Source organism: Schistocerca cancellata, chromosome 3 (assembly GCF_023864275.1).
Source record: "Schistocerca cancellata isolate TAMUIC-IGC-003103 chromosome 3, iqSchCanc2.1, whole genome shotgun sequence".
NCBI classification, from domain to species: Eukaryota; Metazoa; Arthropoda; class Insecta; order Orthoptera; family Acrididae; genus Schistocerca; species Schistocerca cancellata.
The window spans coordinates 48,404,083-48,431,476 of NC_064628.1; the positions used below are offsets into that span (position 1 = coordinate 48,404,083).

General features: G+C 41.6%; 1 protein-coding gene across 4 annotated transcripts in view; it reads left to right on the forward strand.

Moving 5' to 3' along the window:
* Positions 1-27,394, forward strand: part of LOC126176927 (centrin-2-like) — a 160,843-nt gene that overhangs the window by 88,818 nt on the left and 44,631 nt on the right. For 3 of the 4 annotated variants that reach the window (XM_049924118.1, XM_049924117.1, XM_049924116.1), the window contains exon 3: positions 23,956-24,037. The exons of the other annotated variant lie outside the window; for it this stretch is intronic. In XM_049924118.1, coding sequence (XP_049780075.1) covers positions 23,956-24,037 — 82 coding nt within the window. The remainder of the gene's footprint in view (positions 1-23,955; positions 24,038-27,394) is intronic. 4 annotated transcript variants of the gene reach the window in all.

The window sequence follows — 27,394 nt, forward strand, 5'->3', positions numbered from 1 at the left end:
TCCCTCTGAACTGCGGAGATGGGAACTTGCACTCCAACGCATCCTTTCATCCCGCCATCCCCCTGGACTGAACCTACGTTAAACAACCTCACTCCCATTTACTATTCAGTCTTCTCCTCTTTCCCTTTCCTCTTTGGCCATTCACGCATCTTTTCATCCTACATAGTTGTGTTTATCTTTATACTATATACCTCTTTACTTCTGCATGCATCCTCTTTGGTTTGAAGCTGGCACAGTACTTACAGTAGAATATCTTTGGCTTCCCTCTGACAACCATGCATCCATCCTTGCTACCCTCCCTATTTTCCTTTCCCTGTTGCTTCATAGCCTGGGTTGTGAGTAACTGAATCTCCTTTCCCTTCTTCCCTTTCTTTCCCCTCTCTCCACCCTGATGAAGGAACATTTGTTCCGAAAGCTAGGAATGTAAATTTTCGGTTCTGTTTTATGTGTATCTATCGGCTGTACTGAGCTGAGGTAAGTACTGGCCAGCCCCTCTATCTCTTTGTTAGTATTTAAATTCAATATTTCTTCTGTCACCCAAGGATTTCTATGAGTCCTTGTCTTTTTACCTACTTGATCCTCTGCCGCCTTCACTACTTCATCCCTCAGAGCTACCCATTCTTCTTCTACTGTATTTCTTTCCCCCATTCCTGTCAATTGTTCCCTTATGCTCTCGCTGAAACTCTGTACAACCTCTGGTTTAGTCAGTTTATACAGGTCCCATCTCCTTAAATTCCCACCTTTTTGCAGTTTCTTCAGTTTTAATCTACAGTTCATAACCAATAGATTGTGGTCAGAGTCCACATATGCCCCTGGAAATGTCTTACAATTTAAAACCTGGTTCCTAAATCTCTGTCTTACCATTATATAATCTATCTGATACCTTCTAATATCTCCAGGATTCTTCCAGGTATACAACCTTCTTTTATGATTCTTGAACCAAGCTATGATTAAGCTACGTTCTGTGCAAAATTCTACCAGACGGCTTCGTCTTTCATTTCTCTCCCCCAATCCATATTCACCCACTATGTTTCCTTTTCTCCCTTTTCCTACTCTCGAATTCCAGTCACCAATGACTATTAAATTTTCGTCTCCCTTCACTACCTGAATAATTTCCTTTATCTCATCATACATTTCATCAATTTCTTCATCATCTGCAGAGCCAGTTGGCATATAAACTTGTACTACTGTCGTAGGTGTGGGCTTCGTGTCTATCTTGGCAACATTAATGCGTTCACTACGCTGTTTGTAGTAGCTTACCGGCACTCCTATTTTTTTATTCATTATTAAACCTACTCCTGCATTACCCCTATTTGATTATGTATTTATAACCCTGTATTCACCTGACCAAAAGTCTTGTTCCTCCTGCCACTGAACTTCACTAATTCCCACTATATCTAACTTTAACCTATCCATTTCCCTTTTTAAATTTTCTAACCTACCTGCCCGATTAAGGGATCTGACATTCCACGCTCCGATCCGTACAATGCCAGTTTTCTTTCTCCTGATAACGACGTCCTCTTGAGTAGTCCCCGCCCGGAGATCCGAATGGGGGACTATTTTACTTCCGGAATATTTTACCCAAGAGGATGCCATCATAATTTAACCACACAGTAAAGCTGCATGCCCTCAGGAAAAATTACGGCTGTAGTTTCCCCTTGCTTTCAGCCGTTCGCAGTACCAGCACAGCAAGGCCGTTTTGGTTAGTGTTACAAGGCCAGATCAGTCAATCATCCAGACTGTTGCCCCTGCAACTACTGAAAAAGCTGCTGCCCCTCTTCAGGAACCACACGTTTGTCTGGCCTCTCAACAGATACCCCTCCGTTGTGGTTGCACCTACGGTACGGCCATCTGTATCACTGAGGCACGCAAGCCTCCCCACCAACGGCAAGGCCCATGGTTCATGGGGGTAAGAGTTGAAGATAGCAAAAAGAAAGCTGAAGTTTTTGTCATTTAACCATTGGGCATACTCCCATTTGGACAACATAGTAATAAGCATATGTGGTGTAGAGAAACAACTAAAAGACTTGGAAAAAAAAAATCACCATGTCCAGATGGAATCCCACTGCGATTTTACAAAGAGTACTGTACGGCATTGGCCCCGTATCTAGCTTTCATTTATCGTGAATCTCTTAGCCAGCACAAAGTCCCAAACAACTGGAAAAAAGCACACGACTCCATTATATAAGAAAGGTAAAGAATGGACCTGCAAAATTACAGATCAATTTGATACGGTGCCCTATTGGAGGCTGTTAACAAAGGTACGAGCATATGGAATAAGTTCACTGATATGTGAGTGGCTCAAAGACTTCTTAAATAATAGAAACCAGTATGTTATCCTCGATGGCAAGTGTTCATCAGAGACACGGGCATCATCAGGGGCCCAACGAAAAAAACAATCTCTTAATCTCGCTAAAAAAAACTGTATGAGCTGAGAGGAACAAATGCTATTGTTTTTTCATTGCCATACCGTTACGACTTGATAGAATGGTCCTGTGTAAATAAAGAAATTGAAACTGCAAATAAAGAGATGCAAAATATTTGCAAGCAGTTTGAAAATGTAACATTTGTGAACATCAGCAATTTAGGGAAAAGATTTCACACAACACATGGTTCTCATTTAAATGTACTTGGAAAAAACGTAATAGTAACAAAAATTTTAGAACTTGTAAATAAAGTCTCAAATGTGCAGTGTGATGATAGAAAAGTCATACCTCTCATGTACAGGAAGTGTGTGTTACCTGTAGACTCCAATGTGAAATCTGCTGTCAGTGAAGCTACACCTCTCCAAGACAAATGTGAAATTTGATTAATGCAACGTGCCACAGCAATGCCTCGGCGACGTGCATGGCGACGTTGCTCGCGGCGCAGCGTTCCTGTGTGTCGTGCTTTGAAGGCTATTGATATTGACTTGGCTGGACAGTTTAATAAACAACGACTGATTGGAGGTCCAAATGTGTTTCGAGGACTCCGCCTGAACTTCACATGTGATGTACAAGCTCTGTTTGGAGGTAGTACATGCCTGACAATAGCTGTTGTGTGGGGTAATCATTGTGACTATGGTGGCCTTGAAGCATTTCCAGATGCTAACATTTTGGCTTGGAAGACTTGGAGTATAGCTGAGACAACAGGACTCTTAGCTAAAGTTCCATATGGTACACTTATTCCTAGTATGCCATTTGTGTCGAGCACTAGAAAGAAGAAGAAATTAAATGCTGATGAGTACCTGTTTACATGGGCCAAAGTGGGGAATGGAAATTGTAAAATAATGATTAATGGTGACTGTATGTTATATTACAGTTGCATTACTCCAAATGTTAATAATTCACAGAAAGGCACAGCAGTTGTGGAACAACAAACACCAGAAATAAGTGAAACAGCAGCAGCACCATCATTATCAGCAGAAGCAGCAACAGCAGCAGAACCAACAACGACTGGAGCAGCAACACAGCAATGCTTAAGGAGGAGCCAAATGAAAAATACATCTGTGTAATTCAGTGATAATTTTTTATGGTTTCAAGCCAAGAAGAAAATAAAAATGTGAAAAACCAGCCTGCTAACTCACAGATAAGTCACAACAACATCCTGTTTTTAAACATTCAGGGTCTTGAAAATAAAGTTGAAATTATGGAGGAGTCATTGCCACAGAATAAGTATTCCTTCTTATGTCTATCAGAACATTGGCTTAAACCAGAAAAAATACAATACTATGTACCAGAAGGTTATAAACATGGAAACAGTTTTTGCAGATTTCAGTACCGTAATGGTGGTACTGTTATCTATGTTTCAAATGAAATAGAGTGTAGAGAACTAGATCTTAGTTGGACATGTGTAGAGAAACACTTTGAAATTACTGGGATCATATGTGATATAATGAAACTTATCATAGTATGTATCTACAATTTCCCTGACACAGATGATAAAACTTTTTTAAATAATTTAGACAGTGTACTCTGCTACATAACGAAACGGAAACAGTATGTAACTGTAATTGGGGGAGACTTTAATTCAAGCTTTCATGTAACATGTAACAAACCCGGTGTAAATAAGTTACTGAATATGCTAAGCCAGCACAACTTCCATCATGTAAATTCAGAACCAACAAGACTACAAGCATGCTTGGATAATGCTTTTGTCAACTGTGCTCGTGATATGTACTCCACCAAGGTAAAGGAATTTGTTTCTCAGACCACTCTATGTTAACAGTAGAGTTAAGACATTTTATAAAAGGGGATGAGAGCAAAGCTGCACAAAAGTTAACAAAATCTAATACCTTAATATTAACAAAACACAATCTCATAAAACTAACACACCAGCTGAGCATAAAAACTGGGACAAATTATTTCAAAACTGTGATCCCAGTGCCCAAACAGTTTATGAAACATTCCACAATTACTTAACAGGTATTTTAAAAGCCCATCTTGTTCAAAAGAAATACCATAAAACAAGAAAGGGTAAATTTTGGTACACCAAAGAACTGGAGAATCTAAAAAATAAGTTACTGCTGCTGAAGCACCTTGCCGAAGTAAGCAATTCTAATGAAATTAAGGATCTCAAAAAAATCACTAAGAAACTGTATAAGAAAGAGTTGCAATTGGCGAAACAAAGATACAACACAAATTTCATAAAAAATAGTAAAAACCAATGCAAAAGAGCCTGGTCAGTAATTAATACTGTTAAAAGTGAAGTCAGAAACTTTGACAAGACAGTCCTAATACCAGGAGATACATTCAATAAATATTTTGTAAGCTGTGCTGATGATATCAAAAAGCTGATCAGTAAACCCAATGTAACATGTATAGAGTAAACCTAAATCATAATAGGGCCAGATCATCATTGAAACACTTCAAAGAGGTACGCCAACATGAAGTTCTTAAAATAGTCAAAGAAACAAAAAATTCATTCAGTACAGATATTTTTAATATGTCAAACAATCTATTGAAAGAAATCATACATTACATTGCAGCACCATTAACATATTCTATAAACCTATGTCTCATAGAAGGGTTTTTTCCTGATCCTCTCAAACTATCCAAGGTAACTCCAGTCTTTAAGAAGGGTGTCAAATCAGATCCTGCAAACTACAGACCAATCTCACTAATTCCAGTACTAGGAAAAGTCTTTGAAGGCATAATATATAAGCAGATGTATGAGTACCTAGATCTAAATATTATGTTAAGTGCATCACAGTTTGGTTACAGAAAAGGAAGGTCAGCTATACATGCCATAGAGCTCTTAGTCAGAGACATTCTAGCAGCATTTGAGGACCATGCGCACACACAGGTAACCTTATGTGATCTGAGCAAAGCTTTTGACTGTGTTGACCATTCACTTCTGCCCTCTAAACTTGAATACTATGGAATATGGGATAAAAGTTTAAAACTCCAAATCATACCTCAATAAAAGGAAACAGGTGGTGAGTTCAGGAAGTCATCTGTCAAACATACTCGAGGTTCAACATGGAGTGCCGCAGGGATCTAAATTGGGACCACTTCTTTTCCTTGTACACATAAATGACTTACCAGGAAATATAGATGTAAAGACATATATGTATGCAGATGACACAACTTTTCTATCTGTAAACCATGTACTTGATAACCTTGTAGGTGATATGAAATTGGCAAAAGAAAATGCAACATCATGGTTTAATGCCAATGGTCTGCTATTAAATGAGGAAAATACCCCAAATATGTGGTTCAGTCTATCAAAGACTACAAAAATAGATAAACAAAAGGCAAAGTTTTTAGGTATCATACTTGACAACAGTCTAACATGGAACTCTCATGTTGATCACATAGTGGTTAGGTTGTCAAGAGTTATGTATTTGTTGAAGAGACTGATGTGTTGTGTGACATTTCAGTACGTAAGGACAGCGTACTTTGCCTTTTTTCAATCTGTTTTAAGGTATGGGTTAATACTCTGGGGAAACAGCAGAAAAATAAATGAAATTATGGTGATCCAGAAGGAAGCAATCAGAGTAATGGCCAAGGTGGATAATAGAACACATTGTAAACCATTGTTCATTAAATATAGAATTTTAACAGTTATTAATTTATATATTCTTGACAGTGTTAACTACATACTTGCTGAACTACCTAATTTAAGTGTAACAAATGAAAGGCATGACTACTACACAAGAACGTGTACTTCTCTGCTGTTGCCACAAAACAGATTAGCTAAAACTCACAATGGTCATAAGTATATGGCAATTAAAATATATAACAAATTGTCTAAAAATGGGTCAATCAAGCCTGACAAATTATTCAAAGACAATGTTCATAACTTCTTGTTAGCTAATCCATTCTATTCATTAGAAGAATTTTTAGAAATGCCCAATATCAACTTAAATATGTAAAAATTTATTTTATAAAATTAATAGGTTAAGTGAACTGATGAAGTCTATTGTATGTAATAATGCTGAATGACCAATAAAGAATCTGAATCTGAATCTATGTTGTATCCTTCTGCCATTTTGCTGATCGGTTCGGTATGCGAGCGCACCGAATGGTCTTGTTTTCAAGACAGAGCCCCAACATTATTCAGTACGCGTTTTGAAAGTGATACCGAAAGGTCCTAGTGAACCGAAACACTGTTGCCAGTTCTTCTAGTGCAAACCAATGGAAAGCAATCTGCCTCAGATACACGCATGCTCACTGCAGCAGCACAAACTCGAAGAGGCTATCAGCTGACACAGGCATGCCATTCTTCACAGTACCGAAAAGTGTGGTTAGAGTACGTAATACTGTTCAAATTTTGCTGACCACAGGCTTCCATGAATGCATAATAACGATAGAATATTGACTGTGTTCCGGAAACTGTCGTAAATGTCACATTATGTCATTTTATTCTCATTCACACTGATGTCTTGTTTTGGATTTTACGTTTTGGAATGTGTAGCACCACATTGTACAAATACATCTATAGAAACACCCGAAAAATTCATAATTTTTCCATTTTCCATCGTTCCTTAGTTGCTTTAAAATTCATGGAGGTATGCTAACGTCTATGCAGCTAATTGAGGGCAGTTTGTGTATTTCCATACGCATTTTGCTTCCTTTATTCTTGATGATGCTTCACAAATAAAAGAAGCAAAATGCATATGTAAATGAACTGCCTTCAATTAATTGAATAGATGGAACACATCTCCAAGAGCCCAAAAAATTGTTTAAGAGAGTGTCAAAGAATAAGAAGATGCATAGAATGTGATTGTAGCTTGCTTGAGATCCAAATGATGAAGTAGCCTACTTCCCTATGTGATGCACCAACGATTTGGTTCATGAAAACAAAATTTAAAAAAGAGTACAGCTATAGAAGTTCACTGTAGTTTATAACATGCATCTGATGAATCAAAATGTTTCATAAATGATGGTGTAGTCTGAAAATACTTTGGCGGGAACCTTTCATCTCTGTCTACTGTTGTTAGCGATTCAATCGCAGATAAATATTTGTGACAAGCTAAAGTATAAAGACGATTGCTGCTAGTCTCATTTGCAGTAATTTACATTGCACTCTTAGATTCTTGTCTGGCCACACTCTCGGGATCGCTATGTATTCCAAAAAAGATGGTGAATTATTTGTGACAAGAAGAAGTTAAATGTCACTGTCAGTTGTTTCACGCACAGTAATTTCATCTTTCGTTCCTTGAACATATGGAAGTCATGAAACAGGAGCTACTCATTACTGAGAAAGCACACTTTTACAAGTAAATTACAACGAATATTTCAGAAAAATGCTTAACTTTGATGATTAACGAAGTCTCAGAATGCGTTACAAACATGAAGAGGAAAAAAATATTTTCGCATCCAGCAGTATATGAACTTATGCCATGGCAGCTTTTTTTATCGTTGTGTTTGGTCGTTGCGGACATCACATGATATCTGTTCAAGTTCGTTAGTTGATCTTCCCACTCATTCCCCCCCCCCCCCCCCACACACACACACACACACACACACACACACACACACACACACAGAGGCCAACCAGTTCTCTGACCAAACACGCTGAGCTACTGTGCTGGCATAGTTCATCGCTTTGCCACCTTCGCTATGACAACGTGTGTGCTGCTGCTGCTTTATTTTATGTAATTCCAAGCGAGAGAGATGCAGACTGACTTCGTTGCCAAATGATGCATGGAATTTTGGAAGGTTTCCTCTATCAGGCTTCACAAAATTCCTTTACATTGTTGCTTAAAAGTTTTAAATGTGTTTTGATAATTAATAAGTAAACAATTTGCAGAAAAGAGTACGCAAAGTCACTAGTAATTTCAGCTAACACTCATGTAATATACGTAAGCAGAGCTGATGGCTTGATATTTAACGATCTTTTAACTCTTAATTGCATAAAATAACAGGTATTTTGAGAGAATACTGACCGAAAACGTTTTTTTGTTGGATGTTGTAATCATTCAGAGTAACAGCCTAACCTAATCATATTTCTAACAAAGAAAAATAGTCTATTTGAACTGACTTTGCAACCGGACACGTCATGTAGTGATTCTTTAGTAACACAAACACTAAATCCAAAGCTAAAAGTGCTCAATATTTTTAAAATAATACATTACGAGTGTAAATAATTCACAGCTAACCGAACGACAGGGCCGCACCAAAATCCAAAACCTCTCGGTACAGTTGTCGAAAAATCGGCAGGAGGACCATTCGGTAACAGGTCTCAGAAGCTTACTGAATAGGAAATTCAGATAAAGAACCAAAAATGACGTCACTACCGAGACTAACCTACTGCACCGATTGGTATGAACTTTATAGAATAGGGCTCCAGGAGTGCCCCAGGGAAGTGTGATAGGACCACTGTTGTTCTCTATACAGGGTGTTACAAAAAGGTACGGCCAAACTTTCAGGAAACATTCCTCACACACAAAGAAAGAAAATATGTTATGTGGACATGTGTCCGGAAACACTTACTTTCCATGTTAGAGCTCATTTTATTACTTCTCTTCAAATCACATTAATCATGGAATGGAAACCCACAGCAACAGAACGTACCAGCATGACTTCAAACACTTTGTTACAGGAAATGTTCAAAATGTCCTCCGTTAGCGAGGATACATGCATCTGCCATCCGTCGCACGGAATCCCTGATGCGCTGATGCAGCGCTGGAGAATGGCGTATTGTATCACAGCCGTCCACAATACGAGCACGAAGAGTCTCTACATTTGGTACCGGGGTTGCGTAGACAAGAGCTTTCAAATGCCCCCATAAATGAAAGTCAAGAGGGTTGAGGTCAGGAAAGCGTGGAGGCCACGGAATTGGTCCGCCTCTACCAATCCATCGGTCACCGAATCTGTTGTTGAGAAGCGTACAAACACTTTGAATGAAATGTGCAGGAGCTCCATCGTGCATGAACCACATGTTGTCTCGTACTTGTAAAGGCACATGTTCTAGCAGCACAGTTAGAGTATCCCATATGAAATCATGATAACATGCTCCATTGAGTGTAGGTGGAAGATCCTGGGGCCCAATCAAGACATCACCAACAATGCCTGCCCAAACGTTCACAGAAAATCTGTGTTGATGACGTGATTGCACCGAAGTCAACATTACCTTCCTTCAATTGGGCCAACTGGTGATGAATCGAGGAAGTACAGTACATACTGACGAAACTAAAATGAGCTCTAACATGGAAATTATGCATTTCCGGACACATTTCCACATAACATCTTTTCTTTATTTGTGTGTGAGGAATGTTTCCTGAAAGTTTGGCCGTATATTTTTGTAACACCCTGTATACATGAATGATTTGGCGGACACGGTGGGCGGCAATGTGCGGTTGTTTGGACAAAATTTCCAGTGTGATGAATGGCAGCTAGCCCTAAATATGGAAAAATGAAAGTTAATGCGGATGAGTAGGAACAACAAACCTGTAATGTTTGGGTACAGTATTACTAGTGTCCTGCTTGACACAGTCAAGAAGTTTAAATATCTAGGCATAACATTCCAAAGCAATATGAGGTGGAACGAGCATGTGAAAACTGTGGTAGGGAAGGCAAATGGTTGACTTTGATTTAATGGGAGAATTTTAGGAAAGAGTGGTTCACATATAAAGGAGACCACATACAGGATGCTGGTCCAACTTATTCTGGAGTACTGCTCGAGTGTTTGGGATCCGTACCAGGTCGGATTGAAGGAGTACATTGGAGCAATTCATAAGCGGGTTGCTAGATTTGTTACCTGTAGGTTCAAACAACATGTAAGTGTTAGGAGATGCTTAAGGAACTCAAATGGGAATCCCTGGGGGGAAAGGTGACATTCTTTTCGAGAAACACTATTGAGAAAATTTAGAGAACTGGCATTTGAAGCTGTCTGCCGGACAATTCTACTGCTGCCAACATACATCGAGCATAAGGACCAGGAAGTTAAGATACAAGAAATTAGGGATCATGCGGAGGCGTACAGACAGTCGTTTTTCCCTTGCTCTATTTGCAAGTGGAACAGGAGGGGAAATGGTAAGTAATGGTACAGGGTGTCCTTTGCCACACACCGTACAGTGGCTTTTGGAGTATCTATGTAGATGTACGAGTATATGTAGATTGTTGTCAACCTCTGCCTACACCAAGTAGCACTCCACACCAGCTGTTTCTTTGGTGTGAGTCATCCAGTCTCAACTACTACTAGTCGCTACCTCTGTCTGCTACCTCCTGGTCTATTGAGTCATGCCTAATGCTTATGCTGCTGGAAGCTGAACTACTGGCTCCCAGCCTGTATCTGGCTGACATCAGCGGACTCCACAGTGCCTCCAGTGGTCCTCAGTTCAGTCCCCACTCAGGTGCTACCCGCACCTGACTTGCTGTTGAGCTGCCATCTGCCTTGCAAGCATGTACCCTGCTGCCACAGAGTTTTGTCTGTGGATCACTAACACTATATGCTTCGCTGATGTTACAGGTTCAGAGCACTGAGCGACATGTCTCAATGCTGCTGCCAGGTGCCACAGACTAAGTCTGTCACCTGATGTAGTGTCACACAGGCACAGTTATCGCCCAAGGCTGCCACACTACTGTGCCTTGCTGAGCGAATCTATTTCGACTGCCACTACATGCCACCTTGTTTTGCAGTGGTCAACACTACTGCCCGTGGTCACTGCATGTCACTGGGATGCTGTCTACAGCATCTGTATGAATGCTACTGAATAAATCATGTTTTTGTTGCCATTGTTACCATTGTATTTATGAATCCATGATGGCCAAGGAACTGGTTCTTCATACCTGCTGCCCAGCCTATCATCCTGCATGTCATCGTGACCTATTCCAGGGTCAACAATGCCTGCACCATCCTGACCCCATGACAGAATACACATATATGGCTTGTGGTCACTCCCCTTTTTAATGTGTAACGGAAGCCTAGCATTTTAATAATAATGATAACAATACTCATTTTAGCATAACACCCAAGAAATTTAAATTCAGAGTAATGCATCATTTTAAAACCATTGGTACCAAAATACGATTGTTCCTATGTACAAGCTGTGATTGATTTGGGGCTATGATAGCAATAATCTAAAAGCACCTTTGGCAGTGTCGCCATTTACATAGTATGAATTTTTATTTATTATTTATTCAATTTATCCTTGAAACAATGTCCATAATCTGGGTTACACGTGAAGCACATACCTTTTTCTAACTTTTTTTTGTACAGTACAAAGTATACAAATTTTTTATTACCGCAGATTTTAAATAAATGTTTACTATAGACAAAAGAATATAAAAATCAACGTGCAAATTAATTATAAGTTAAGTATCATAGGGCTAACATAGAAGATATTGCACTATGGACAAAATTAAAGTTATATTTGACTTAAACCGGGCTCCATAAATTCGGCAACAGAATAAAAACTATGCTGGTGACATTCTTGCTAAATGAGTTATTTTTAACTGAGCTAAGTAATGTATTTTGAAATATGCTCTCTATGTACCTCTAATGTGAACTTAATTATGTATATTATAAACTGGGTAATATAAAAGTGGAAATTGAAATTTATGTAAGTTTAATATGTAACATTGTATTCTGTTGCCCAGAAATAAATAACTTGTACAAGCATAAATTAAAATTTATGTAAGTTATATGTAACCTTATATTCTGTTGTCCACAAAGAAATAACTTGTACTTGACGGTGTCTTATGCAACAGCACAGTCTCGCCCACCCGAGCATTTGCGCAACTACGCTCATCATCGCTGAGCGTTTCATATGGCCTTCACTTCGCAAAGATTGTCGCGACTGGTGTCGCACTTGTATTTTGTGCCAGCGGTCCAAAGTCGGACGCCACTGCACCCCCCACCCTCCCCCCCCTCAAGTATCTTTCGTTCTCCTTCTGGCAGACTCCGCCACATCCACATCAACATTGTCGGCCCGCTTCCCCAGGTGGACGGTTACCGATACTTGCTTACTTTTATCGACAGAGCAACTAGATGGGTCGAGGCAACCCCTAAACAGTCGCCAACGCTGTCCTCTCCACATGGATCACACGTTTAACTGCCCAGAAACCATTACTACAGACGAAGGCCATCAATTCGAGGCTGTCCTCTTCACAAAAATGTGTGAGCTTTTTGGTGTCGGCTGAATTCGCACGACAGCCTACCACCCCTAATCCAACGGCTTAGTGGAACGATGGCACCACACATTAAAGACAGTGCTAATGTGCCACGAGGAATGTTGGTTACACGCCCTCCCGTGGGTACTGCTTGGCCTTCGTTCTGTATATAAAGGTGTCCTACAGTGCTCGGTGGCTAAACTGCTCTATGGCGAGCCGTTAACCCTACCGACCGAGTTTGTCGAGCCTTCACCACTCCAAGATACCATCAAATACCCCCGTGCTAATCGAGAACATACGACAGACGATATGAGTGCAGAGAGCACCCGCTCCGAAAGCACACACTCTGCCTAAAACATTCGTGCACCAGCGGTTAGACACGTGTGAAGCTGTGATGCTTAGGGACGATACAGTGCGTGCCGCCCTGCAACCCCCATATACAGGCCCTTACAGAGTACTTAGGCGCTTGTCGAATACTTTCGACATCTGTATCAAAGGCAAACTCTTGACAGTGTCAGTGTCTCGACTCAAGCCAGCGTGGGTCACTGCAGACGACAACACCTCCAGCGACCCGACACCACCGACCACGACGGACGACGACCTCCACACTGCCGCCTCCTCAATGGACGACACGCCCCCTTCCCCAACGCCGGGAACCCTCACTGGGCAGAGTCCGGGGTCCACGCCCTTCACCCCACCTTCTCCTGCTATGCCTGTCACACACTTCTCACCCGACATTCAACAACCCACTACATCTCCATTGACGTCTCTCACTTTTCACCGTCTGACATCTGTATAACTACCACAAATGATTCTCTCTTAGTCATCCACGCTCCTCCCCGCTCCACCGACAATGACACCTTCCAACTTTCCATTCTCCACTCCTCACCGATCCCCAATTCCTTAGATCCTTCCCTCATTCAATCTTTCATTGACGCCACGGGGACACTGTACGTGTTGTACCCCGTGTCTCTGTCTATTCCCCCCACCCCCTCTGTCACCTCACGAACCGGTCGCCACATACTCCCACTGGTGTGGCACCGTGATTACATTTTTCCATCCAAAAGGGCTCGAGCCCCAGCCCTGCCCCCCCCCCCCCCCCCTCCAGACGAAGACGGCACAACACCTGCACCCTCCCCCATCAACAGCCAAAGCCTCTCGTGCTCCGCACTGCAGAGGAAGGAGGGGGGGGGGGGGGGGCTCTGTGGGAACACAGACGTGCCATAACATCTCTGGCGTGCAAAAATACTCTGGGGGCCAAGGCAGCCATTATGTTCTGTCTATGTGATACTTTCAATTTGTAAAGACGTATATCTGAAGTGTGACAATAAATGTGCTCATTGTTTTAACAAGTGGATCAACGGGTTGTTATTTATAACGATAAGGACCCAAAATCCCACAGATAACTCCCGTCTGTGTAGTTGAGAAAAGCTGGTGGTGGAGGAGAGGATCCAGTTGGCCCAGGTTGTGAAGCAGCCATTGACACCATGCATGTTACATGCAGCTGTATGTTGTGCCATAGGTTGATCTACCACGGTCTTGACCACAGTTCAGCAGTGGCCATTGATACTGGTGGACAGCTAGTTGGTAGTAACACAAATATAAAAAGCTGTGCAATCATTTCAGTAGAGCTTATATATGACATGGCTGCTTTCACAGGTGGGCCAGCCTCTGATGAGGTAGGATAAGAATGTGACAGGACTGGCATGGAAAGTGCTGGGCAGGTGGATTGGGCAGGTCTTGCAACTGCGTCTTCCAGAGGAATATGACCCCTGTGGCAAGGGGTTGGGATTGGGGGTGGCACAGGGATAGACTAGGTTGTTGTGGAGGTTGGTCGGGTGACGGAACCCTGCTTTAGGACGGGTGGGAAGGATTTTGGGTAGGATGTCCCTCATTTCAGGTAATCAAAGATCTGACAAATGATATGATTTAGTTGTTCCAGTCTGGTGTGGTACTGGGGGCACTTCTTTGCAGCTGATTCTTGGGGGTGGGAGGATTGGAACACAACCTACGACCAGCTTAGAGAAATAAGTGATGACACTTTCTGCAGGACCAGACCATCATTTTGCAGGAAAATGCTCAAGCACGTACAGTGCAACCTGTTATTGATTTGTTTGACTGATGGGGCTGCTAAGTGCTATATGACATACTGCACTCCCCTGACTTAAGCCCTCATGAGTTATCTAGATCTCTAAGCTAAAGGAAACACTTCGCATTTGCTTCAGAACTGCTACAAATTCGTCAGGCAATAGACAGCGCTGCTCGAACTGTCAACACAAATGGCACTTCTAAGAGTATCCTACGACTTCCACATCACTGGCAACAGGCTATACACAATACTGGGTATTGGACATCTCCTAGGCAGACAGTTCGTCTGTGTCCGTTCATGCGCTCAGCCAGTTTAGTTGTTGTCATACTGATGTAAAAGGCTGTGCAGTGCAGTCATGTCAGCTGATAAATGACGTGTAGTTTCACATGTGGCCCTGCCTTGAAATGTGTATGTTTTACCAGTAGCGGGGCTGGAGTAGGTGGTTGTGGGAGGATGCATGGGGCAGGTTTTGCAGCGGGGTCGGTTACAGGGGTAGGAACCGCTGGGTAGGGAAGGTAGTCTGGGAATATTGTAGGGATTGACAAGGATGTTACGGAGGTTAGGGGGGCGACGAAAGGCAACTCTGGGTGGTGTGGGGAGAATTTTGTCAAGGGATGATCTCATTTCAGGGGTTGACTTGAGAAAGTCATATCCCTGGTGGAGTAATTTGTTGATGTATTCGAGGCCAGGATAATATTGGGTGACAAGGGGGATGCTTCTGTGTGGTCTGGGGGCAGGAATATTGTTGTTGGCCGGGGAGGAACGAGGTTTTTGGAAGATCTTCGGGTGGACGTTGGGAGAGGTAGTGCTCAAGGGCAGAGAGACCATGAGTATGTGGGATTTTTGTGTAAAGGGATGTAGCATCTATGGTGACAAGAAAGGTTTCAGGTGGGAGAGGAATGGGAATGGATTTGAGGCGTTCTAGGAAGTGGTTTCATTCCGGAAACATGCATTCACCGTAGCCAAACTGCAATCCCACATACTTCTCCTCCGGTCCTGCTTAACCTTTGGAATTACCCCTAAAGGACTTACCTTAAAAGTTCCCATCTCTGGGTGCAATTCCTCCTTCCACCAGTCTCTCCTGGACTTCCAGAACCTTCAATCTTTAGCCCTTACCCAACTTGTCCTGAATCTCTACACTACTTCATGTAACCATCTCTCCCAACAGCTCCTAACTCTCTTCAAAGTCCTCCACCTCTCAAACCCTTGCTTGGAGAACATGCTCAGGAACATCATCCTAGAAGCCAGCTGTAAACTTGAGTTCCATGCCACACACCACCTGAAAAACTATCCACAGTGCTAGTGCAACACCTAAGAAGTGGGGTCCCTCTCCCTATCCCTCACAAACACCAACCACAACAGAACCTTCAGCAAACCCCCCTCATAGCCAACAAACCTAGCCTAGCCACCCTACTCAATCTCCCAATCCCAGCACATACCCCACACAGACCAAATCTCAACTATAACCACAGTCAAATGCCACATATCACCAGTCCCAATTCAGTACTAAACCTCTCATCCAGATCCCTCTCTCCTCCAGAGACATCTGTTCATTCAAAAGGCTTAACCTTTGGCCCCACGCCTAAATTCAACCACACTGCCCTGGTTAAAGATCTCCTCTCATTCACCCGGAACCTCAACTGGAAATATCACTTCACTACCCAAACACAGCCCCCAAATACTAGACCCAGTGTTGAACCCTGTCTAGAACAGTTCCGACCGCCTTCTCAAAGGGATCTTCCTCCCCTCCCCCAAAACCATCCCTTGCAGACATTTCAGGAATTTCTCACATCCAGTGTTGCCTCCCAGTTCTTCTTGAAGAACATCCCGACAACCCCCAACATCACCCCAGCTGAATCCCGTGCCATTAAGGAGCTGAAAACAGACTGCTCTATTGTCATCCTCCCAGCGGACAAAGGCTCCACAACTGTGGTACTTGACCATGTGGAGTATGTGGCAGAAGGACTGTGTCAACTCTCCGACAACTCAACCTACAAAGCTGTTACCCAGGATCCCATTCCCTCCATCCAGACTGAGCTGCACAAAATCCTAAAAATCCAAGGTCCCTCACAAGGCCTCACAACGGCTTCCATAGACCTACTCACTCCACCTGAGCCACGTACGCCTACCTTCTACCTATTACCCAAAATCCACAAAGAGAACCATCCTGGCCATCACATTGTAGCAGGCTTCAAAGCCCCAACAGAATGTATCTCAGCTCTGTTAGACCAACACCTCCAACCTATCACCCGCAGACTTCCATCCTACATCAAAGACACAAACCACTTCCTAGAACGCCTCAAATCCATTCCCACTCCTCTCCCACCTGAAACCTTTCTTGTCACCATAGATGCTACATCCCTTTACAAACGTCCCACATACCCATGGTCTCTCTGCCCTTGAGCACTACCTCTCCCAACACCCACCCGAAGATCTTCCAAAAACCTCGTTCCTTATCACACTTACCAACTTCGTCCTCACCCATAATTACTTCACTTTTGAAGGCCAGACCTACAAACAAATCAGGGGAACGGCCATGGGAACCAGGATGGCTCCGTCCTATGCCAACCTCTTCATGGGCCGCATGGAGGAGGCTTTCCTGAAGACCCAACAGCTGCTTCCCCCTGGCCTGGTATAGGTTCATAGATGACATCTTGGTGGTCTGGACTCATGGTGAAGAAACACTCCTTAATTTCCTCCATAACCTCAAGTCCTTTTCGAATCTCAATTTCACCTGGTCCTTCTCCAAAACCCAAGCCACCTTCCTGGATGTTGACCTTCATCTTGTTGAAGCTCACATCCACACCTCTGTCCATATGAAACCCACAAACACACAATAGTACCTTCACTTCGATAGCTGCCATCCATTCCACATCAAACGCTCCCTTCCCTACAGCCTAGGTATTCGTGGCAAACGTATCTGCTCCAGTGACGAATCCCTCAACATTTACACCAATAACCTGACCAGTGCTTTCCTCTCCCGCAACTATCCTGCAGACCTTGTCTACAAACAGATCTCCCGAGCAATACATTCCTCCCTGGCCAACAACAATGTTCCTGCCCCCAGACCACACAGAAGCATCCCCCTTGTCACCCAATATTATCCTGGCCTCGAATACATCAACAAATTACTCCACCAGGGATATGACTTTCTCAAGTCAACCCCTGAAATGAGATCATCCCTTGACAAAATTCTCCCCACACCACCCAGAGTTGCCTTTCGTCACCCCCCTAACCTCCGTAACATCCTTGTCAAACCCTACAATATTCCCAGACTACCTTCCCTACCCAGCGGTTCCAACCCCTGTAACCGACCCCACTGCAAAACCTGCCCCATGCATCCTCCCACAACCACTTGCTCCAGCCCTGCTACTGGTAAAACATACACAATTCAAGGCAGGGCCACATGTGAAACTACACACGTCATTTATCAGCTGACATGACTGCACTGCACAGCCTTTTACATTAGTATGACAACAACTAAACTGGCTGAGCGCATGAACAGACACAGACGAACTATCCGCCTAGGAGATGTCCAATACCATGTAGCAGAGCATGCCCTCCAGCATAATTCTAGGGACCTAGGAACCTGCTACACTGTACGTACCATTTGGCTTCTCCCACCCAACACCAGTCCCTCGGAACTGTGGAGATGGGAACTTGCACTCCAACACATCCTTTCATCCCGCCATCCCCCTGGACTGAACCTACATTAAACAACCTCACTCTCATTTACTCTTCAGTCTTCTCCTCTTTCCCTTTCCTCTTTAGCCATTTACACATCTTTTCATCCTCTATAGTTGTGTTTATCTTTATACTATATACCTCTTTACTTCTGTATGCATCCTCTTTGGTTTGAAGCTGGCCCAGTACTTACAGTAGAATATCTTTGGCTTCCCTCTGACAACCATGCCTCCATCCTTGCTGCCCTCCCTGTTTTCCTTTCCCTGTTGCTTCATAACCTGGGTTGTGAGTAACTGAATCCACTTTCCCTTCTTCCCTTTTTTTTTCCCCTCTCTCCTCCCTGATGAAGGAACAAAGTTCTGAAAGCTAGGAACGTAAATTTTCGGTTCTGTTTTTTGTGTATCTATTGGCTGTACTGAGCAGAGGTAAGTACTGGCCAGCCCCTCTATCTCTTTGTTAGTATTTGTTTTACATCTTTATGTGATATATTCCATTAATCATTTAGAAAGTATTTGGAATCAGAGGACCAGTTGTGATTACATCTTTCAAAAGTATTCCAAGTTATATTTCTTCAAGAATATACTTCGAAAATTTCTCTTGCAGCCTTTAACTTATAGTAAAAAAATCTAAACTTTGGCTCCATGGGTACTGTCAATAAATAACCATCCTCCAGACGGAAGTGGAAAATGAAGTCTCATGCTTCTTGACAGAGTGTAGGAGAACAATGAGGGAGACCCGCTCCACTGTACTGGGCAAGGTCTTAATGGAGATGGTTTGCTGTTGCCTTCCTCTGACCGTAATGGGGATGAATGATGATGATGAAGACGACACAACACCCAGTCATCTCGGGGCACGTGAAAATCCCTGAACCTGCTGGGAATCAAACCCGGGACCTTGTGCTTGGGAAGCGAGAGCGCTACCACGAGAACATGAGTGGCGAACATCCTCCAGAAGACTAGAAGAAAATACTGAAACAAAGATGAGGCAGCTATGACTATAGAAAGGACACTCACTTGGCCCTATGTTGGTAAGACAGGCAGACAATAAAGTTGTGACACTTGCAAGCTCATTTTGTGGTATCCGTCCACTCTCAGCAGTACCGCTTGTATGGTGATAGATAGAGCTCTATACAGTACCGATGAAAACTGGTTGTTGGTACTGGGATTGTTCGGGTTTGTGCTAGACCTTATTGTTGTAAATATCAAAGAGAATCTTGGGACAAGAAAACCTCACTGAAGTCATTCAGGGCAGACATTGCTGCCAATGGTTTGACATTTGCAAGGAAAAGGATAGTAGGAAGGCCCTCACCACAAAAGAGGAACTGAGTGAGATGGTGAAGTTGTTAGCATACTGGATTCGCATTCGGGAGGACAACGGTTCAAACCCATGTCCAGCCATTCTGATTTATGTTTTCTGTGATTTCCCTAAATTGCTTCAGGCAAATGCCAGGATGGTTCCTTTGAAAGGGCACGGTAGACTTCCTTCCATAATTCGATGGGACCAGTGACCTCGCTGTTTGGACCTCTCCCCCAAATCAACCAACCAACCAACAAAAGAAGAAGAGGAAACCAACAGTTCTGACTGTAGTACAAGGTGTTCGATATGATAATATGGAGCATTGGCCTATATATGGTCCCAAATACCATTGTCCATCAAGATATTCTATAGTGCTATGTTCAAAATGCAATTTAGTATTGTGCTTTGTAACAAAGAGGAACTGTTTCAAAGATTTCCATTGCAAGAAGGACTAAAAGGGAAAACAAAATAGTTATATTATGTGGCAGGTATGTATAAAAGTGTTTATCAATTTAAATCATACACCTAGATTAAACCTTTTGCTTGATATTACGATTGGAAAACACTTTTTTCTACAAAATGTATGTCTGTATAAAATAAGAATAAGTGTGATCTACCACTGGTAATATTGCTTAGTAGCAACATTTCATAATTTTGGTAATTTTTATCAAAAAAATCTAAAACAAACTGAATTGTATTTCTTTAAGCACAAAAGTAGACAGAAGCACTGAAAAAAATTTTGTTCTCTCCATTTACCAAATAGAGGGTTAAGGCACAGAATGAGGCTGGATTTTAGCCAGGGAAAGGATTACTTTTCTGAACTGGTGCAGGAAGATGGAGAAGTGGTCCATTTTGGCAGGGATGGCACTGGAGAAACAGTAATGATGCAGAAATGGGCAAATGAAGATGTTAGGTGTTTGTGAGGGGAGCCGGATAACAAAAAAAATACCTACAGACACTCAAAGACACAAACAAATATGTAAAAAACATACAAACTCCATATTGCCACTCAAAATCACAGTTCCATTCCGGTCCGAGCTACTAAAGATGGCAGTCATATATATGTGAGGTGTTCTTGCTTGCGTGCATGTGTTCTTTTCTGAAGAAGGTTTTTGCTGAAAGCTATATGTGTAACAGTCCTTTCACTGTCAGTGTGTCACCTTTACGACGGGTAGTAACCTACCCTCTTTTCTAATACCATTAAACTTACATTTGTGTGATATTTAATGGTCAGAATGGTTTCCTTCAGATCAAATAATAAATGTAGGACATTTTGAGAACAGAAGATGATAGGAAAGCAAATGAGTTGTCAATAAAGTCATGCTTTCTGAAAACTAAAAAATTAAATAAATTTTGAATAGAATTGTTCTAAAAAACGATTTGTCCAAAAATAAGAAATATAATAAATTAGAGAAATATACGTATCTTCATTATCCACCATAGTGGATTATGGATGAACAGAGCCACATATTGTAATTACAATAAATAAAATATCCTCGGGCTACATTTATTGTGTTACAAGTTTTAGTGTATGATCGACTTCAAGACTTCATGCCTCATTGTCAGATACTTCTTTGTACAGTATCTAATCAATGGTTACATGTTAATTTCACAGTTCACACAGGTTACCATCTGAAATACTGCAATCACACCCCACATTCACAAACACCATGCAAGTGAGTGCAAGAGACAATGCATACATACACTGATGAGTGAAAACATTATGACCAGCTGCTTAATAGCTTGTTTGTCTGTCTTTAGAATGAAATACATCACTGATTCTGCATATCATGGATCCAACAGTTTGTTGGTAGGTTTGTGGAGCTATGTGGCATTAGATGTCTATGCACAGGTCAAGTAATTCATGTCAGTAATGGGCCACTGGTTTGCGTATGCGGTGATGGCATCTGAAAGCAACCCAGATGGCTTCCGTAGGATTTGCGTCATGCAAATTTGGTCACTGAGACACCAACGTGAGTTCACTATAATGCTCTTCAAACCATGGCATCATGGATCTGGCTCTGATACAAGGACAATTATACTGCTGAAAAATGACATTGCCATTGGGAAAGACATCAAGCATGAAGGGATGCAGGTGGCTTGCAGCTGTCAGCGTGTCTTCAATTACTACCATAGGTCCCCTGCAGGCACCGAAGCATGTCTGCCATAGCATAATACTGCTCCCACTAGCCTGCATCTGTTGCGTGCTGCCTTTCTTGAGCTGCTGTTCACCTCGTGACAGTGTTTGTGGAGACGACCATCAACCTAGTGTAGCAAAAATGTGATTCACTTGAAGACCCAACACAGTTTCATTGATTGATGGTCAAATCCTGATGGTCCCATGCCCATTGCAATCATAACTGATGATGTCATTGGGTCAACATGTGAACAGTTAGGGGTGGTCTGCTGTGGTCTGCTGCGCAGCTCCGGAACCCTTGTGCATGCACCAGCATTGTGCTCTTTCAGCAGAGATGCCACAGATCACCATCTATCCTACTTTACAAAGCAGACAAGCTTCTGAGCCACATGGCCTGTGAAGAGCCATGGATGTCCAACGATTTAGCACCTAGTCATAGTTTCACTGTCCTTCTAGCTCTTTCTGTAGATGCTAGATGCTTTCAACAGTAGCAAGTGAACATTCGACCAGCTTCACCATTTTTGTGATACTCATTCACAGGCTCTACATAATAATAATCTACCCTTTGTCAAAGTCATTTATTTCAATGGATTTCCCCCATTTGCAGCCTGTATCTTCACTAGGGTGATCCCTGGCCCATGTCTGCTCCACTTTCATACTTTTGTTACCATGTCACGTGCACACAGTGCCACCAGGCGGTGTTCAGTGTTGTGATGAGTAGTGGTCATGATGTGTTGTATCTTTCCCACCAGTGTAGTCTGACTGAATGGTGTTGCAGACAGTGTTTCAGTTGACAACCTGTGTGAGCTGGGACATTAACACATAACTGACTATTAGACATGTACAAAGGTACATCTGAGTATGAGACATGAAGTCTCGAAATTGATTATACAATAAAACTCGTAATAATATAACTGCATCTTGAAATTCTTTTATTTATTCTTATTAGATTACAGAAACATTTAACACACCTCTCAAACAATTCTCAAAATCATGTACAGCAAAAAATTGCATCAGACGTTGCTATAATCTGTTTTATTTCTTACTTTTAGACAATCACTTCACAAAACATTTGGCCTTTCTTTCGCAATTTTTTTTTTATTCACTTGGATGCCAAAGAACTTCCCACATGGAGCCTCATGCAGTGTATGCCGTTGGTACCTATTTCTGGTACTTGTAAGTAATTTTTATTTGCCTGGAATTTCATTATCTGAACTTTTGTATGTTTATGAGTTAAACTGTTACCTGTGGACAACTTGTAAGGCCATTCCATTATTTTTCTGGATGTGATTGGGTCCTTCCTCAGTATTCTTGGGTCATATCTGAGGTAAATCTTATGTACATCAAGACCACAATACTCCATCCTCGCAAGGACTTTTGTTTCGCTAGTAGAATTTTGTGAGCTGCACAGTAGCCTTGTCTAGATGACAGAAAAACCAATAGGGAAATTTTTCTTTACATCTACGAGAACTTAGTTTATGAGATCATACATTGCTTTTTGAATAGTGAAGCCAAACTTAGCTGTTGTTGAAAACTTATTTTCAGAAAGATAGTTCAGTAATCAGTTGTAGGCTACCAATCAATTTTTTAAAAAAATATGGGAAGGAGGGAGATGGCTCTATAATTAGAGATCACTTTCTTATCTCCACCTTTTAAATGGGTGTTACTACTACAGCCTTTCAGGAAAAAACACTCAACTTGGTTACAAAGATAGGTCAAGGGGGCCATTTCCAAATTTGCAAAAGATTTCAGTAATTTGGCTGAAATACCATCATAGTCAGAAGAGATACTGTTTTCTTGTGATAAAATGATTTTTGTGGCTTCTCCAACAGATGATGTACCAAAACTAATGTGTAAGTAACTCTTATGGCTCTGCATTTGACAGAGCTTTTTTGTCCATGTGTTTTCGATTACTATTCTGCTAAATGTGGCAGATGTAATTCAAAATCTGGGGAAAAGCTGTCTAATGTCAATGTTGGTTTGAACCGTACAATCTGCTCATGTGTTCTGTTCATTCAGCCTCACTTCATTATCTGCAAGGTATGTGTGTGTCCTTGCAATTATTTTCCCCCATTTTGGTTTACATTGGTGTGCTTAAATGTGTGAGACTGAATGTACAGCATGAGTTTGAATTAATTAAACATTTATTTCTACCTCATAGACATTTAAGATATACATTTTGTAATGCATGCTTTTTGCACTCTGTTTAGATTGTTCTTAGGGCACTGGGTTTTGAACCACAGAAGGAAGAACTTAGGAAGATGATTGCTGATGTTGACAAGGAGGGAACAGGCAAGTATTCTAATAATTTTTGTATACTCTCTATACTAATCAACCAACTTAGTGGCATAGTTAAATTGTCTAAGGCATAACATTCTTTAAGAAAACTCCATTTATTCCCATAATTTTTTTTTAAACATTCCAATAACTTTTAAGTAAAACTCAAGAGGTAGATACGAACAGATTTACTTATCCATTCCTTCATCTTCTGTGTACCACATCATTAGAAAAGTTGTATTAATATCTGATTACTGTTAAGTAGCTACATATTACCTGTGCTTGCTTACACTAAATTTTAGCATACCTGAATGTAGCATAGAAACCACTATTTTAAAAAAGACTGTTTGTTTCCAGAGGTATATTGGAATTGCGAATGAGGAGACTGAATGACAGTAAGCCTCCACATGAGTGTCAATATACCTTATTTTCTAGTCATTTCGCCAGGTATATGTGGGAGGCAGTAACATACTTCCTGACTCTTGATGGGACATATGTTCTTGGAGCTGTAACAATAAACTTATCTTTGATGAACAATGCCTTTCTTGTAAAGTCTGCTACTAGAGTTTGATGAGCATCTCCCAAACACCCTCAGCTTTGCTAAACAAGCTATCAACAAAATGTGCTGCAATACTTTTTATTGTGTTTATATCTTCCATTAAACACATCAGATAAGATTTCCAGACTGACGATCAGTACTCAAGACTCAATTGGATGAGTTTTGTAAGCCAAAAGACAGAGTTATGGGACAATATGGCCCCAATAGTAGGAATGGCAGAGGAGAGAGACTTATTGAGTTAAGCAATAAATTTCAGCTAGTAATAGCGAATACACTGTTCAAAAATCACAAGAGGAGGATGTATGCTTGGATAAGGCCCATAATTGGATTTCGTCATCATCAGATGGTGATTCTGAAATCAGTTGTGGGATTGTAAGGCATATCCAGGAGCAGATATAGGCCACAATTTAGAAATGATGAAGAGTAAACTAAAGTTTGACAGAACTGTCTGGAAGAATCTATTTGAAAAGGAATTTGACTGCACTACAGACTTGTTTTTGCGATCAAGTTTAGATTAGACTGATTTATCATGTAACCAAAGTTTAATGAGTTCCTTTTAGCACTCATGTGGATGACCTCACACTTTTCATTATTTAAGGTCAACTGCCACTTTTTACATCATTCAGATATTTTTTCTAAATCGTTTTGCAGTTTGTTTTGATCTTCTGATGACTTTATTAGTCGATAAACGACAGCATCATCTGCAAACAACCGAAGACGGCTACACAGATAGTCTCCCAAATTGTTTATATAGATAAGGAATAGCAAAGGGCCTATAACACTACCTTGGGGAACACCAGAAATCACTTCTGTTTTACTCGATGACTTTCCGTCAATTACTATGAACTATGACCTCTCTGATAGGAAATCGCAAATCCAGTCACATAACTGAGATGATATTCCATAAGCACGCAATTTCGCTACGAGCCGCTTGTGTTGCACAGTGTCAAAAGCCTTCCAAAAATCCAAGAATACAGAAGAAAGAAAAAGAAAACTGACGATCAGTTAGATCTGTATCTACATCTACGTACATACACCACAAGCCACCGAATGGTGCATGGCAGAGAGTACCCTGTACCACAACTAGTTGTTTCCTTTCCTGTTCCACTTGCTGACAGAGCAAGGGAAAAATTACTGTCTATACACCTCCATATGAGACCTAATTTAATGTATCTTATCTTCTCGATCGCTATGCAAAAGGTAATGTTAGTGGCGGTAGGAACCGCGCGACCGCTACAGTTGCAGGTTCGAATCCTGCCTCCGGCATGGATGTGTGTGATGTCCTTAGGTTAGTTAGGTTTAAGTAGTTCTAAGTTCTAGGGGACTGATGACCTCAGAAGTTAAGTCCCATAGTGCTCAGAGCCATTTGAGCCATTTTTTGGCAGTAGGCTTGTTACACAGTCAGCTGCAAATACCAGTTCTTGAAACTTTGTCAGTAGTGTTCTTTGAAATGAGTGTCTTCTTCCCTCCAGGGATTCCCACTTGAGCTCCTGAAGCGTATCCGTAACACTTGCATTCTGGTCGAACTTACCAGTAACAAATCTAGCAGCTCGCCTCTGAATTCCTTGGATGTCTTCTTTCAATCTGACCTGATGAGGATCCCAAACATCCGAGTAGTACTCAAGACTAGGTCACATTAGCGTCCTATATGCGGTTCCCTTTACAGATGAACTACACTTCCTTAAAATTCTCCCACTACATTGAAGTGACCATTCACCTTTCCTACCACAATCCTCACATGCTCATTCCATTTCCTATCACTTCACAGTGTTATGCCCAGATATTTAAATGACATGACTGTGTCGAACAGGACACTGTTAATGCTGTACCTTAACATTACGGGTTCGTTTTTTCTACTCATCTGCATTAACTTACCCTACATTAAGAACCAGCTGCCATTCATCATACCAACTAGTAATTTTATCTGGGTCTTCTTGTATCAAACTGCAGTCACTTATTTTTGACACCTTCCTGTACACCACAGCACCATCAGAAAACGACCACAGATTGCTGCCAACCCTGTCTGCCAGATCATTTATATATATAGAAAGTAGCAACAGTTCTATCATACTTCCCTGGGGCATTCCTGACGTTACCCCAGTCTCCGACGAGCACTCGCCACTAAGGAAAACATACTGAATTCTATTACTTAAGAAGTCTTTGAGCCAGTCACATATGTGGGAGCCTATTCTGCATGCATGTACCTTTGTTAGCAGTCTGCAGTGGGGTACCATGTTGAATGTTTTTTGGAAATCTACAAATAAGGACTCAGCCTGTTGCCCTTCATCCTTAGTACACAGTATATCATGTGAGAAAAGAGCAAGCTGGGTTTTGCACGAGCAGTGCTTTCTAAAGGCCTGCCGATTCGTGGTTCATCTCTAGGAAATTGATTATATTTGAACTCAGAATATGCTTTAGGATTCTGTGGCAAACTGATGATAAGGATATTGGTCTGTAATTTTGTGGTTCTGTTCTTTTACCCTTCTTACACACAGGAGTCACCTGTGCTTTTTTCCAGTCACTTTAGCACTTTGCACTGGCTGAGAGATTCACGATAAATGCAAACTAAGTAAGGGACCAGTGACACAGAGTACTCTTTGTAAAACTGAATTTGGATTCCATGCAGACCTGACAACTTATTAGTTTTCAACTTTTTCAGTCGTTTCTCTATGTCAGGGATGCTTATTGCTATGTCATCCATATGGGACTCTGTGCGACGGTCAAATGATGGCTTGTCTGTATGATTCTCGGGTGTGAACAATTTCTTAAATGTGGAATTTAAAACTTCAGCCTTCATTTTGCTATCTTCTGCT